The following is a 14,460-nucleotide window of genomic DNA, read 5'->3' on the forward strand; positions in this document are numbered from 1 at the left end:
CGGGACTGCTCTTCCGGAGGTCCTGAGTTCAATTCCCACAACCACATGGTGGCTCACAACCATCTGTAATGGGGTCCGATGCCCTCTTCTGGTGTCTCTGAAGACAGCTACAGTGTACTCATGTATAATAATAAATTTTAGGGAAAAAGAGAGAAAGAGAGAGAGAGAGAGAGAGAGAGAGAGAGAGAGAGAGAGAGAGAGAGAGAAATGGATTTCCATCTTTCCTTTGAGATTCCTAGCTATCACCAGGGTGGTTACTCCCTCAGCTCCAGCCTTTCAATTCATCCTGTAGTGGTAAACAAACGTCCACCTCCTCCGGGCGCCTCCTCTGATGGAGGACTCTTCAGGTGCCCCTTCTGCTGTGTCTGTTTAGGGTGTGGCATGTGCTTCCAGCACCTCTAGTGCCAGACAGCTCTGGGGTGTCTCGGGGCATCTCTTTTGGCGTCTCGCAGCTATATGCAGCAGGATATCAACGTGGTGCTTAAGGGGCAGGGGAGTCAGAGGTAGGCAGACTAGATCTGCTGACAGATGCAGGACAGGAAGTAAGTGAGGACCAGCTGGTGGTAGCAAAACTGCTGGGGCGCTGGGGAGGACTTCCCACAGAAGGCAGCATTCTGCCATTGAGCAGTAGGGCAGTAGGGACCTAGGTGAAGGTCTCTCAGGGCCTCTGTGACCAAGAGGGAAAAGGGTGCTAGGAGACTACACCCCAGTCTTTGAACAGAGTGAAGGCTGGTAGCTAGGGCGGAGAGAGAGGGTGCTTGAGTCTGGTGCCTGGGTCCCTAGGCATGCTTTGTTACCCAAATTCAGGAACTTTGTGGTACTTCCTTACCACACCACACCACATTCCACTCCCGGGGTCCCCACACCCCCGCAGAACAAATAGGGCACAATTTAAGTGGGTTTCTTCTTTTTAATATATCTTATAGTTACATTTGTTTTTAATTTTAAGCATTGGGTGAGGAGAGAGCTCTGTTGGTAAAAGCACTGGGCACACAAGCATGAAGATCTGAGTTTGAGTCCCCAGGCCCCACAGAAAGATGGCTGTGGCAACCACTTGTGAAATTCCATATTCTTAGGGTGAGATGGGAGGCAGAGAACAGAGAGTTTGTGGACAATCGCAGGGGTTAGGGATGTCAGAGAAGACCACGACTAGACTCTGTTTCAGACAAGGTGGAAGGCCAGCCCAGACTAGCATTTGAAGGGACTGTGAACTCATACTCAAGAACACACACATGTGTGGGCACACACACACACACACACATACATATACACACACACACACCCACACACACACACACACACACACACACACACACACACACACACACACACACACACACACACACACACACACACACACACACACACACACACACACACCAACACACACACAAAGAGGGTGTGGGTTCCCCTCTGGAGCTGGAGCTATAGGTAACCTGACCTGGGTGCTGGAAACTGAACTCAGACCCTCTTCATGAGCTGCAAGTGCTCTTAACTGCTAAGACATGTCTTCAGGCCCCATAAACACGGTCTCCTCGCCTAGATCATTGGTTCTCAACCCGAGGGTCCCGACCCCCCATCGCACATCAGACACCCTGCCTTGGAGATATTTATACTACAATTTGTAACAGTAGCAAACGTTATGGCTGGGGGTCAGCACAACATGAGGAATTGCATTAAAGGGTTGCAGCATTAGGAAGGGTGAGAACTACTGACCTAGATCTACAAGCAACACTTTGCTTAGTCACTTGACTCCCCCCCCCCCGCCCCCGGAAGCCCTGACTGTACTGGAATATGCTCTATAGACCATGCTGGCCTTGATCAGCGTGTCTCAGCCTCCCGAATTAAGGCTGGTTCCTTCTTTCCTTCTTGAAAGGAACCTGGCCTCATATTTGCCAAGTAGTCAAGGATGGCCTTGGATTTCAGATCATCCTGCTGGGATTACAGCTCCCCTGCACGAGGCCTGCTTGATTTAGTGCTGGGAACCAAAGTCAGGGCCCGGGGCATGCTGGGTAAGTGCTCTACCAGCGAAGCACAGCCCTGGGCTACTTCTTGTATCTTTCCAAGTTGTGAGCATTACCTCATGCTACCTCTGAATTGCTCAAGTTAGTGTTTGTTTCCTCATTTCTTGCCTCCGGAAGATAAAATGTACATTTAGTAAAATGTACGAGGCTGGAATTGGTGCTGTTTTGCCTCCGACAGAATCAAACCCACTGGCCAAGCACCACCTCCATCCCAGCCTCAGCCTTTTCATCTCTCTGGGTCTCAGCGCCTTCTTAGGGCTTTTCTATGGAGATGAAGGAAAGACTGAAGATCAGGCTGGAGAGATGGCTCAGTGGTTAAGAGCACTGACTGCTCTTCCAGAGGTCCTGAGTTCAAATCCCAGCAACCACATGGTGGCTCACAATCATCTGTAATGAGATCTGGTGCCCTCTTCTGGTGTGTCTGAAGACAGCTACACTGTATTCATATACATTAAGTAGATAAGTGTTTTAAAATAAAAAAAAAAAAAGCCTGTGTATTGTTCTTGTCATTTTGTATTGAGGGAGGAGTCATCACCTCTGTCCTTCCCCAGAGGGGTGGGGGTTGGGTGGCTGAGGCCCCTTCATAAAGCGGTAACCACTGTAAACCTGCTTAACTCTGCCTTTCCCATCTTGTTTAAGAGACTGCAACTGGGGGTTGGGGATTTAGCTCAGTGGTAGAGCACTTGCCTAGCAAGCGCAAGGCCCTGGTTCAGGTCCCCAGCTCCGGAAAAAAAAAAAAAAAAAAAAGACTGCAACTGGAAGAAGTCAGCTAGTGTGGAGAGAGGGCAGGGTGCTCTCAGGGATAAAGACTCACAGTCGTCCCTTGTTGGCCTCCTACTCCATCTCCTCACCGAGCGCCTGTGCGTGCGCCCATGTGTGTTTGCAGCCCTCCTTCCAGCACTGGCCTGGGAGGTCCAGAAGCTGAGCACAGCCCGAGATACCCGGAGTCCTGCCTGGTCATTACAACCTTTTGCCTGGCCTTTTGCAAGCTATCTTCCTTCCCTGGGCTTCATTTTCCCTCCCTGCTGAGTACCCCTTCACCCTTACCTTGAAAACCAATCTCTCGCCTTATCTCCTTCCCCAGTTCAGAGAACCCAGGCATCCAGCCACCCAACCCTGGCCCCAGCCCTGGGTAAACAGGAAGCAGGTTGAGGGGAGCTAGGGTGTTCGGAAAGTCCCAGGCAGGGGACAGGGGGCAGGTGTGTGGGTCTGCAGGGAGGGGTGGCCCTACCCCTGAGGTATGAAAGCCCCTGCCCGGGTCCTAGCTCTGAGTCTGGATGGGGACACGGGGACTGCAGGGCCTGGGTGGGAGGCCCCAGGGGAGGGGCTGCCTCTTGCTGGCTGTGGCAGGAGCTACATCGCTGGTGACCCTGCTGTTGGCAGTGCCTATCACTGTCCTGGCTGTGCTGGCCCTGGTGCCCCAGGATCAGGGACGTCAGGTGAGTGGCTCGAGAGGGTTACCTCCAGTGAATGTTTATTTACTTAAGGCTGAGCCTTCGGGGTTCAGCTGGCTGCTCTCCCCTCTGATCTGCCTTTGCCCTCTCTCCAGGCAATCCTAGCCTGAATTTGCAAGCCCCTTCTTGGTTGGCTTCTCCTCCAGATATGTTGCACTTGTCTTTCTGCCTGCGTACATAGGTTTTGTTTGTTCTTCCAGCGAGATGCATTCTAGGGAGGGCACTGCAGGCTCCAGCCTTAGGGCTGGGCTCTACTGTGGGAGGGGTGGAGTTGCCAATAGCCGAATCTGACCTCTGGGCACTATAACCCTACCCATCCAGGTTGAGAAGATCGTTATTGGCTCGGGAGCACAGGCTCAAAAAGGACTGGATGACAGCAAACCCTCGTGCATCTCGCCCTCACCCTCTAGCCTCTCAGAGACTCCCGATCCCCGTCTGCATCCTCAGAGATCCTATTCTTCCAGGAATCTAGATCCCACATCCCAGCGCCCTGTTGCACAGCCCTCTCGGGAGGCATCTGCATGGGTGACCACCCTGTCCCCAGCTGTGGATTCTATACTAGATCCAGGGGTTCAACAGCTGCCATTGGGGGAACCAGAAACTGACTTCAGCCCCGAGCTTCCTGCTGCCCACCTCATAGGTAAGCATATGGTAGACCTGAAGAGTGCCAGCTATGCACCCCCCCACACAGTATGCACCCCCACAGTAAGTCCTTTGGCTCTGCTATGACACCCCTGGTACTTTCCCAACTCCTCCACCCCAGCTTCTCCCTGGTTGAGACTTCTCTGGAAACAGGTAAAAACCGGTCGGGATCTCGCCACTTTAGTCCCCTCGGGTGATAGCACCGTTATTCCTGCCCCTCCCCACTGAATGCCACAGGGTGAGGAAGGCCCCGCCCCTCCGCTCCAGGTCCCTGCTCATCCTCCCCGGGTCCCCGACCTAGTAGAGATAGCGGCCCGGGAGCTCACGTGTGTCCCTCTCTGCAGGCGCTTGGATGAGCGGGCAAGGGCTCAGCTGGGAGGCGAGCCAAGAAGAAGCGTTTCTGAGAAGCGGTGCGCAGTTCTCCCGCACCCACGGGCTGGCGCTGCCGCAGGACGGCATCTACTATCTCTACTGCCATGTCGGGTATCGGGGCAGGACGCCCCCTGCCGGCCGAAGCCGCGCTCGCTTGTTCACGCTGCGCAGCGCCCTGTACCGCGCCGGGGGCGCCTATGGGCGGGGCTCCCCCGAGCTGCTGCTGGAGGGCGCGGAGACCGTGACCCCTGTTGTGGATCCCATCGGGTACGGGTCTTTGTGGTACACGAGCGTGGGGTTCGGCGGCCTGGCGCAGCTCCGGAGCGGCGAGAGGATATACGTCAACATCAGTCATCCCGACATGGTGGACTACAGGAGAGGGAAGACCTTCTTCGGGGCGGTGATGGTGGGGTGACAGCCAACTGCATTCCTGGAGGATCTACTGACGGTGCGAATGTGTGAATCATTATGTCTGGCGAGTCAAGAAGCCTGGGACCCCAGGATCCGGGACAGCTAGGGGCGTGGCGCGGGGTTCGGGAGATGTAGGACACGAATTTTGAAAATAAAGAATGTAAACTATGCTGCCCCATGCCAGTATCTTCACGGAAATACTGATGTTTTTTTGATTCTGGGGCGCGTGCAGGTGTGGATGACCCAACTTTGAACTGTGGACACCTGTTGCACCCACGCCCCGGCTCCAAGGCCAGGGAAGAAGGGACAATTAAACCCTGAGATTTCTCCCAGTATCCTGATTGCCAGGATGTTGGCAGTTTAGGGAAGTTGGTTGCAATTTGTTAGCAGCTGTGGGTCAAAGAAGAAACGAAAGGAAAGACATAGACTCAAGGATTTTCCTAATTCCGTGCTCTCTGTTCTTGTTTCTCTCCTATCTAGTGTTAGGGGCTGAGACGGGGATGGGGGGTGAGGGGTGGGGGGATAGAGGGTGGGAGAAAGAACCCACAAAATAGCAAAGCCTTGGTTCCCTCAAGAACCCCTCCCATACACTTTTTCTCCTGGCTTCTGCCTTGCTGTGAGAAGAATCAACGTGAGAGCGTAGGCAGGACTCATTCCCAGAGAGAAAAACTCCAGAAGTCTGTGGGACAAAGCTCTGTGGGGTGGGGCCGTTAGTTCTCAGCAGCTGGCTTCCTGACAGCTGTGTGTGTGTGTGTGTGTGTGTGTGTGTGTGTGTGTGTGTGTCTGTCTGTCTGTCTGTCTGTCTGTCTGTCTATAGGCAGGGTCTCATATATAGTCCTGGGTCACCTGGAACTCACTATGTAGACCAGACTGATCTCCAAACTGAAAGATCTGCCTGCCTCTGCCTCTCCAGTGCTGGGGCTCTTCTCTAAGGGGCATCAGGGGGGCAGACTAATGAAGAAAGGAAAGAAGTTGAAAATGGTGGAAGTGGGAGAGGAGGAGGAGCCAGAGACTTGTGTCTGGGGCAGAGTGGGAGGAGGAAGCCAATGCCCTGGGGTCCTTTCTAGAGATGGAATGTCCTCACCCTCGGTTCACACTTAAGGCACCCCTCCGCAGAGTTGGGCAAGTGGGAGGCCCCTAAGATGAGTAACAGCAGTCCCCCCACACACACACCAGGCTGGAGGAGGCAGAGGGGAACCCAGGATGTATCTAGGTCACCCCAGTGGGTCACCCCCCCACACTCTGCACCCCACCCCCGCAGCATACCATGTGGTTGGTTTTCCCCTCTCTGGCTACTGGGGTGCAGAAAGGCCCAACCAACAATGAGCCCAATTAGGGCTGTCAACCTTCTGAAGTTCCATTTCCAGTTTCATTTTCCTTCTTTTTTTCTTTCCCTTCTCCTCATCCTCCTCATCCTCCTTTCTTTCTTCTTCGACTGGCCTTGAAACCCTCAACGGTTAACCTGCTCCTACCTCCTAAGTGTTGGAATTAAAGGCATGGCTACACACCCACTCCTTACGCACCTTTGACCTTCTGCCCAAGAGCCTTCCAGTGGGGTGAGAGGGTGACCAACTTTGGCTAAACTCTAGTCAGGCTCCTGAATCTTCTATACCTAGTCATTGCCTTCCTTGTAAAAACTAGTTTTAGTGAAAAACCCCATTAAGTCGGTTTAGCAAGCTCCCTCTCCTAGATTGGATCACCCTCAGTCATTGCAGTACAGCCCCTGAGGTGATGTCTGCTCACCTGGCCTGTCTCAACAGGCGTCTTGTCTGATCTGTTTAGACAGAGTGCCCCTACCCCTGATTTTTCTTTTCTCTTAGTCATTTGCCGTCCCCCAACGCCCACCCTGCTCTGGCTCTGAAGACCCACTTGCTCTCACTGAACGTCTACAAGTCTCTGCACTGATCACGGATTCTGAATAAAGTCAGCCTTGCATGCTTCAGCAAGCACTATTGAATAACAACAACAATAAATTATTATTATTATTATTATTATTATTATTATTATTATTATTGATGTTGGGATCAAATCCAAGGCCCTGAATGTGTGATTAAGCAATTAAGAAAAAAAACACCCTTTGTTTAAACAAGGTGTTTTTCTCTCTCCCCCCCTTTTTTTTTTTAAGATTTACTTGTTTATTTATTTATTAGAAGTACACTGTCACTGTCTTCAGACACACCAGAAGAGGGCATTGGATCCCATTACAGATGGCTGTGAGCCACCTGTGGTTGTGGGATTTGAACTCAGGACCTTTGGAAGAGCAGTCAGTGCTCTAACCACTGAGCCATCTCTCCAGCCCGGGTTTTTCCTCTTCCCAATCCACCCACCCCAATACATTCATCGTTTATCTAAAACACTGGGAAACCGAAGCTGGTAATGGCTCCTTCTCCGTCATGTTGTCTTGGGGTTTGAACTCAGGGAATCCCATACCCTGAGCATCCTCCCCTCCACCGCCCTCCCCAACACACTCCACAGAGCCACACGTTCAGCCCTGGGTCTTTTTTAAAACCACTTTGCTCATCTTCATCTTCAGAGGTTTGGAAGAACAAAGGGCTGCTGACTGGGAGGCAGAGTTGGCTGAGCCCTGCCCAGCGGGGAATAGGCATAGAGGTTAGATCTCCTCTCCAGGGATGGTGCCCAGTGTCTGTTCAAAGGGCAGGTTGAATGGTACAGGGTGCACAGTTAGACACCTGAAGCTCTGAGGCTCTTCCTTGGCTGTGATTCAGATACCTGAGAATGTGGTTCCACCCCAACTCCATTGGAGCCGCAACAGCCGGAAAGAATTGAGTACTTTCCCAGCAGGTATTTGGAATTCCCAGAGTGGGAAATTCCCAGGACCAGGGGCAAAGGTAATTAGGCTTAGGCTCCTGTTTCCGGGGAGAGGTTGGGTTGTGGACTGTCTTTTGTTCCACAGGGGTCTTGGGGGGGTCTTAGGGGTCTTAATGGCTCCGGGGGATATAAAAACTGAGATCTGGACCCACAGACTTTAGGAGGCTGCAGAGAGACAGACGCAGACTTCAGAAATCACATTTCTTTTCCAAGCGAACTTTATTTCTCTCAATGACCCGTAGGGCGATTACAGTCACGGCTCCCGTGGGGAGCAGAGGTTCAGTGATGTAGCGACAGCCTGGTCACCAAATCAGCATTATTAAGACAACTGGGTTAGATAAATATCTTGTTTTAAACATAAGCAAAAGAAAAGGGGGAGGCAACGAGGCGGGGGTGGGGGACCAGATGGGGATAGCTGGTAGTTTAGCTCCGTTTTCACAGAAAACATGTTGGCCTGAAGACAGCTTCCCAACGCTGGGTCCTCCAGGACGCCCCGGCCTTCCAAATAAATACATTCATAAGCAAATAAATAAATAATAAATAATAAATAAATAGTCACAGGTGCAATTATAAATAGAGGGGGTTCCGTAAGGAAGGCTGGGCGCTGTGCCTCAGGGAAGAGTCTGGGAAGCTCTGAGGGAAGGAAGGAAGGAAGGACGGAAGGAAGGAAGGCCTGAGACATCTTCAGCAGCCTTGTGAGCCAGAGGCAGCCTGATCCACTCCCCCCTCCACTCCCCCGATCCACTCAGGCATCGACATTCGGGGATCCAGCGAGTTCCGAAAGCCCATTGGAATCCTTGCCGGTGGCGGCTCATGAGCAGCCCGCAACCCAGGCCACTACTTCAGCGTCTCGTGTGTTTCTGAGCATCGTAGTTGTTGGAAATTCTGAGCCCGGAGTTGGACCCAGAGCCACAATTCCCTTTCTAAGGTAGAAGGACACAGATTGGGGGCTCTGAGGAGTAGACGATAAAGGGGTCAGAGTAATGGGGGTCAGAGTCGGGGACAGGGGCTGGGTAGAGAACGGATGAACACGCCAGTCGCCTCACAGAGCAATGACTCCAAAGTAGACCTGCCCAGACTCCGTGATGTCTAAGTACTTGGGCAGGTTGACCTCAGCGCTGAGCAGGTCCCCCTTCTCCAGCTGGAAGACTCCTCCCAGGTACATGGGCTCATACCAGGGCTTGAGCTCAGCTCCCTCAGGGGTGTCCTTAGGGCAAGGGCTCTTGATGGCGGAGAGGAGGCTGACTTTCTCCTGGTATGAAATGGCAAATCGGCTGACGGTGTGGGTGAGGAGCACGTAGTCGGGGCAGCCTTGTCCCTTGAAGAGAACCTGGGAGTAGATAAGGTACAGCCCATCTGCTGGTACCACCAGTTGGTTGTCTTTGAGATCCATGCCATTGGCCAGGAGGGCGTTGGCACGCTGGCTCAGCCACTCCAGCTGCTCCTCCGCTTGGTGGTTTGCTGAGGGAGGGAGAATTGAGTCAGTGTCACCCTCTTAGTTCACACTCCACATCCTGAACCTCAACTTCTACCCACACTTCACTTCCGGTTCCTGCGCCCTCTTGTCTTTCCACATCCCATTGGCTACGAGGTCCGGGGTGGCCTCCTAATGCCTTGCCTTTGAATCACCGCTCTGACTCTCTCACCTGCTGTCTCTGAGAGCCCTTGTCTTCTCTCGGCCCCAAAATCCTGCCCTGTCACCGCCCCCCCCCCAAGGCACATGCGAAGGAACTTACCTACGACGTGGGCTACGGGCTTGTCACTCGAGTTTTGAGAAGATGATCCTGGAAGGGGACAAAGGCAGAGATGAGACCCTTAGGTTTCCCAGCAAGCATCTGTGTAGTTAGACCCCTATTCCCTTTCCTCCTAAACCAAAGCTTTAAGTCCCCCCCCCCATCCTGAATTAAGAGAGAGGCTTGGGAACACTTACTGAGTGTGAGGGTCTGGGCCATGGAACTGATGAGAGGGAGCCCATTTGGGAACTTCTGTGTAGGGAAAGAAGTAGGTTAGTAGACAGACTCACCACAAAGGAGAAGCCTCCCCCCTCTTTGCCATCCCCCCCCCCCGTCCAACTCCCCCCCCCAAAGTCAGTGCTTTTCCTCCTCATTCATTTATCCGTCCAACCCCAGCATCTTTCTGTGGTACCCTCTGTGCTTGATCTGTTGTTTCCCCTTCATCTCCCTCCTTATCTCTCATATCTCCTTATCTCCCTCATCTCCCACCTCCATCTCGAATTTTTATCTCTTGCTTCTTCCCTGTTCCCCTGGCCACATCTCTGTGCATCTCTGCACGAGTACACACGCTTGTTCGTTCATTCACCCCTCCGTGCATCCACCCAAGGATGTTTAGACAGCTGGCTGCACGGTCCGAGGTCCTGACTCTGTCTCCCTCCCCAACTCTCCTCCACATTACTGTGCCCACCAGCCGGCCTCTTTCCCTTACCCTCCTGCCTTTCTTGCCCTCCCACCCTACTTTGCTTGTGAGTGAGAATAAACAATGCCCAGGCACTCACCTCCTCCTTGTTGGGACCGATCACCCCGAAGTTCAGTAGACAGAAGAGCGTGGTGGCCCCCGCCACGAGCAGGAATGAGAAGAGGCTGACACACAGACACCGCCTGGAGTTCTGGAGGCCCCCCATCTTTTTGGGGAGCGCCTCCTCTGCCAGTTCCACATCTCGGATCATGCTTTCCGTGCTCATGGTGTCCTTTCCGGAGGGAGATGTGTCGCCTCGGGCCAGTGTATGAGAGGGACGGAACCTGCCTGGCTGGTTGCTTGCTTTTCTGGGAGTTAATACCAGGGTGTTCTGGAGTTGCTGTTCTCCCTCCTGGCTGGTCCCTTGGTGTCCTCGCTGAGTTCTGCCGGCTGGCTGTGCACGCGCCGCCTTTATAGCCCTTGGGGAAGAGGGCGGGGAAAAGCTCTCATTCAACCCGCGGAAAACTTCCTTGGTGGAGAAAACCATGATCTCATGTGGAGGAAGCGGTAGTGGCCCTACACCTCTCTCAGTTTCTTCTCCAATGCGGGGGCAGGGGTTTGGAAAGTTGGGGACACCCAGGCATCAAGGAATCTCCTCTCCGTCCTCACCAGGATTCTGTGGCAATCTGGGGCCAATCAGGAACGTGTGTGTGTGTGTGTGTGTGTGTGTGTGTGTGTGTGTGTGTGTGTGTGTGTGTGTGTGTGTGTGTGTGATGTATAGGACCCTGGGAACTGAAACCCATTTCCTCTGTCTTCCATTGTTTCTCTGCAGAGACCCCATGCCTATGTCCGTTCCCCTTTGATTTCTAAACAGGACTTCCATGGGGGAGAACTTAGCATTGGGAGTGCTTCTGACAGCCGGCTGCATAAGGGGGGAGACTCAACGTTGAGGAGGGAAAGCCCCCTTGTCTGAGTTCTTAGAGGAAGTGGCTGAGGGCACAGTGGCTTGAGAGCTGGGAGCGTGTATGGGCTCTGGGAGGGCCGGTGGGGTAACTGGAGGAGAATGGGGCAGCCCCAGAGGGAATGAACTCAGCCCTGGGAATTCACGGACCCCACAAGCCTTCTCCTTTCATTCTGATCATGGGGCTTAGACTGCTGCTTTCGGTCCCTGCTCCCAAGTGAGTTTTCCACGAAGCTTCTGCCATATCGTCTTGATTGCAGCACATCTCAGACATGTGGTTCCCACAACCCTGCTTTCAGGGTTTCTCCCAACCCTTATGGCTCCATGTCTCCCAAGGATTCCTCTCCCCTTCCCTCCCAGTCCTGGACACTCTCCCACCCTCTGGGGGAGTCACTTCTCCCAGAACCTCCGTCTCTCCCCAGCCTTGGATTGATCTCCCTAGCCTTATCCTTTGGGTCTCCTCCGGCACTTAGGCTGCCTCACTCCCACGAATCCACCATGTTTCTGGGAGCTGCCTTTTCCTTTATGTCTCCTTGCTCTGTCTGGACCCCCATGATCCAACTGAGGCCTCTGTCCCCTGCTCCACTCCTTAAAGAGACCAGGAACATTCTCCCCCAATCCAAGACAGACACAAGCAGACAGGATTTCAGAGAAAAGAGGTTTATTGGGATTCACGGATGGTGCAGGGGCTCCCTGTGGATGTGTGGCCAGGCAGTGGCTGGCTTTTAGAGCCTCGGGCTTTCTTCTAAAACCCCTTGGTCACCTACATCTACTTCTCTCACCGTCACCGTCCCTCTCTCAGATGAGTCCTGTTCTGTGGTAACTGATGTCTGGGACCTAGTTGTCACCCGACGGCTTTCCACCTCTCCCCTCTTTTTATTCCCTATAAATAAATAACTTAACCCTTCTCTTCATAAATAGTCAACCTCCCCCTGTCCCCAGACACCTCCCCCCATGTCTGTCCCTCCTTCATGTCCAGGTCTCTGCCCCGCCTAGACCCACAAATACCCTGCTCTGTGCAGGAACTTCTAGGCAGGCTTGAGTCTCCCCCTGAGCATCTGGAGTGACCCTGGGGGAGGTGCCCTGAAGCGCCTCAGACTCCCGTGAAAGCTCCAGGCTATTTTGGTTGGGAAGGCTGGAGACTGGGGATGTGACCCTCAAGATGAACAGGATGGAGGTGCTGGAATCCAGTTCCTGAGTTTCCCTAGATTCTACAGAGCAAAAGCTCCAAAAAACACGGTGCTGGGGCTGAAGTGTAGGTGGGAGATGCCGTCTGTGTGGGTGGACAGCTGGTCCCCCTTACTGAGCAGGAACACAGCCCCCTGGTACATTGAGCGTACCCACGGTCCTTGTAGCCCCGGATACACGGATTTCTGTGCGCTGAGGAGAGGCACATGGAAGGGGTACTGGGAGGAAAACAGCTGGACCTCGTGGGCCAGGTAGATGGGAGTAGGAATGGCCCTGGGGGAGCAGCTTTCTCCAGAGAAAACCACCTGGGAATAGACAAAGTAGAGGCCGCTGGTGGGGATCAGGAGGGAGTTGTTGTTCAAAGAGAAGCCATGTCGGAGAAAGGCGCGGTCCGTGTTTGCTCTCCAGAGCAGTGAATTCTGTTTGCTGGGGTACCCTGGGGAAAGGCACAAGGCACTGGGGTGAGATCAGGGTCAGAGGTCTTCGTCCCCGAGGGAACAGACACTGGACAACTGGGATGGCTGGTGGGGCGATGGGAGTGGGGTGCCTGCCTTGAGGGGTAAGAAAAGTTGGTGTGGGGAGATGGGAAGATCGCTTGGGCCCCTGGGCAAGTAGGAGGGAAGGCGGGGCTGGACCTCTGGAGGAGAAGTTTACCAACAAGGTGAGCGGCAGGTTTCAGGAGGCCATGGGTCAAATGCTTCTGAGGGGGCTGGTGAGCTGTCCTGGAAGCTGAGAATCGAACACCAGACAGTCCCTAGGAGAGAAGAGTTGAGAGGGTTCTAGGACTCTGAGTTGGCCAGGCCACCCCAGCACCCCCATCTCTCATGCTGCCTCACCTGGGCCCCTAGAGGCAGGGCCAGCAGCAGCCCCAGGAGGAAGACAGAAGGGGCGCTAAGCACCCTCAGGAGGTGGAGACGTCCAAGTGGTGTCATGGGGAGAACCTGCAGAGAGAGAGAGAGAGAGAGAGAGAGAGAGAGAGAGAGAGAGAGAGAGAGAGAGGATGTGTGTATGTGTGTAGGGGAGGCGGGGCACACAGCGGAAGACAGATCTTACCTCCCAGCTGAGACAGCCACCCTGAGAGACAGGGCGACAGACAGAAAAGGGGACAGACAGGCAGGGGAACCCTGAAGTGAGTGGGGATAAGGAGAGAAAGACAGACTGGAAGAGGAAAGCTCCACCATAGAATGAGACAATGACAGAGAGAGAGAGAGAGAGAGAGAGAGAGAGAGAGAGAGAGAGAGAGAGAGAGAGGAGAGAGAGAGAGAGAGAGACTGACAAGGCTGAGTTAGACGCTATGAACAGACCAAAAATCAAAGCCACAAGGCACAAGGACCAGACCCATTAAGGCTGGGGGATCCAGGCAGGTTGTGCAGAAAAGACTGTGGCTCAAGAGAAGAGGCAGGATCCTGAGGGATGCCTGCTACCAGGGTAAGCCCAAGGAGACAGGGCAGGAGAGGCTCACCTGCTGTGCGGGGTCCTGGGTGCTGGTGCTCCGGGTCCCTTTATAGAGGAAGCGGCAGTGTGGCAGGCAGCGGGCGGGTTCTAGGTCGGGGCTAGGGCCTGGGGAAGCCCCCAGGGCTTAGAAGATGCTGCTGTTTCAGTCGAAGGCAGGAAAGGCTGGGGCCTAGGAGAGAACCGCAGGCTAGGGGCTCAAACTACTGCGTTCTGGGAAAGGGAGCCGGGTCCGAGGAACTGTGGGCTGCAGGGACTAGCAGGGACCAGGGTCAGGCTGAGGAGTTCCAGTGAACGGACCGGTAATTCGCGGAGAACGAGGGGGGGTACAGCTGTGCTGTGACTGGAAGCCTGGTTCTCCGAAGAGCGATGGTTTATAACACTTCTGCACCCTTCACTGCTCACAAGCTCCTCTGCCCGTTTCTCTCTCCATCGACCCTGGTCACGTCTGGAGGGCTCTGAAGCCACATGTGGTTAGTGGCACCTTTGTTTTTTCAGGTTCGAACCCGGGGTTATGTACGCTTGACATGCCTTCCACCATTGACCTCTACCCCTTCGGGTCCATTTCCTCTCTTGTCTTTGGGGGTTCAAGTCACAGCTGTTCCAGTATATCTGTGTTTTCTGGCCATCGGCCAGTTTCAGGGCAAGAAGTATCATTACAGTGCACCCTCCCCCAGAATCTGGAGTGTCCTGGTGTTTGACAGTCTTAGCTGCA

General features: G+C 53.8%; 3 protein-coding genes across 3 annotated transcripts; 1 reads left to right on the top strand and 2 right to left on the bottom strand.

The window, feature by feature from the left end:
- The first annotated feature begins 3,073 nt into the window (after positions 1 to 3,073).
- On the top strand, positions 3,074 to 5,089 carry Ltb (lymphotoxin beta). The gene is made up of 3 exons (XM_032888530.1): positions 3,074 to 3,463; positions 3,800 to 4,118; positions 4,465 to 5,089. Exons 1-3 carry the CDS (start codon positions 3,302 to 3,304, stop codon positions 4,905 to 4,907), a joined length of 924 nt encoding a protein of 307 aa, XP_032744421.1. The 5' UTR covers positions 3,074 to 3,301; the 3' UTR covers positions 4,908 to 5,089.
- A 2,843-nt stretch (positions 5,090 to 7,932) lies between these two features.
- Positions 7,933 to 10,568, bottom strand: Tnf (tumor necrosis factor). The gene is made up of 4 exons (XM_032888689.1): positions 10,245 to 10,568; positions 9,663 to 9,717; positions 9,469 to 9,516; positions 7,933 to 9,193 (listed from the first exon to the last, which is right to left on the bottom strand). Exons 1-4 carry the CDS (start codon positions 10,428 to 10,430, stop codon positions 8,775 to 8,777), a joined length of 708 nt encoding a protein of 235 aa, XP_032744580.1. The 5' UTR covers positions 10,431 to 10,568; the 3' UTR covers positions 7,933 to 8,774.
- Positions 10,569 to 11,749: 1,181 nt separating this feature from the next.
- On the bottom strand, positions 11,750 to 13,773 carry Lta (lymphotoxin alpha). The gene is made up of 4 exons (XM_032889170.1): positions 13,627 to 13,773; positions 13,130 to 13,234; positions 12,948 to 13,047; positions 11,750 to 12,729 (listed from the first exon to the last, which is right to left on the bottom strand). The coding sequence occupies exons 1-4, from the start codon at positions 13,633 to 13,635 to the stop codon at positions 12,317 to 12,319; spliced, it is 627 nt and encodes a 208-aa protein (XP_032745061.1). The 5' UTR covers positions 13,636 to 13,773; the 3' UTR covers positions 11,750 to 12,316.
- Positions 13,774 to 14,460: the final 687 nt, after the last annotated feature.

This window comes from Rattus rattus, chromosome 18, assembly GCF_011064425.1.
Source record: "Rattus rattus isolate New Zealand chromosome 18, Rrattus_CSIRO_v1, whole genome shotgun sequence".
NCBI lineage: Eukaryota > Metazoa > Chordata > Mammalia > Rodentia > Muridae > Rattus > Rattus rattus.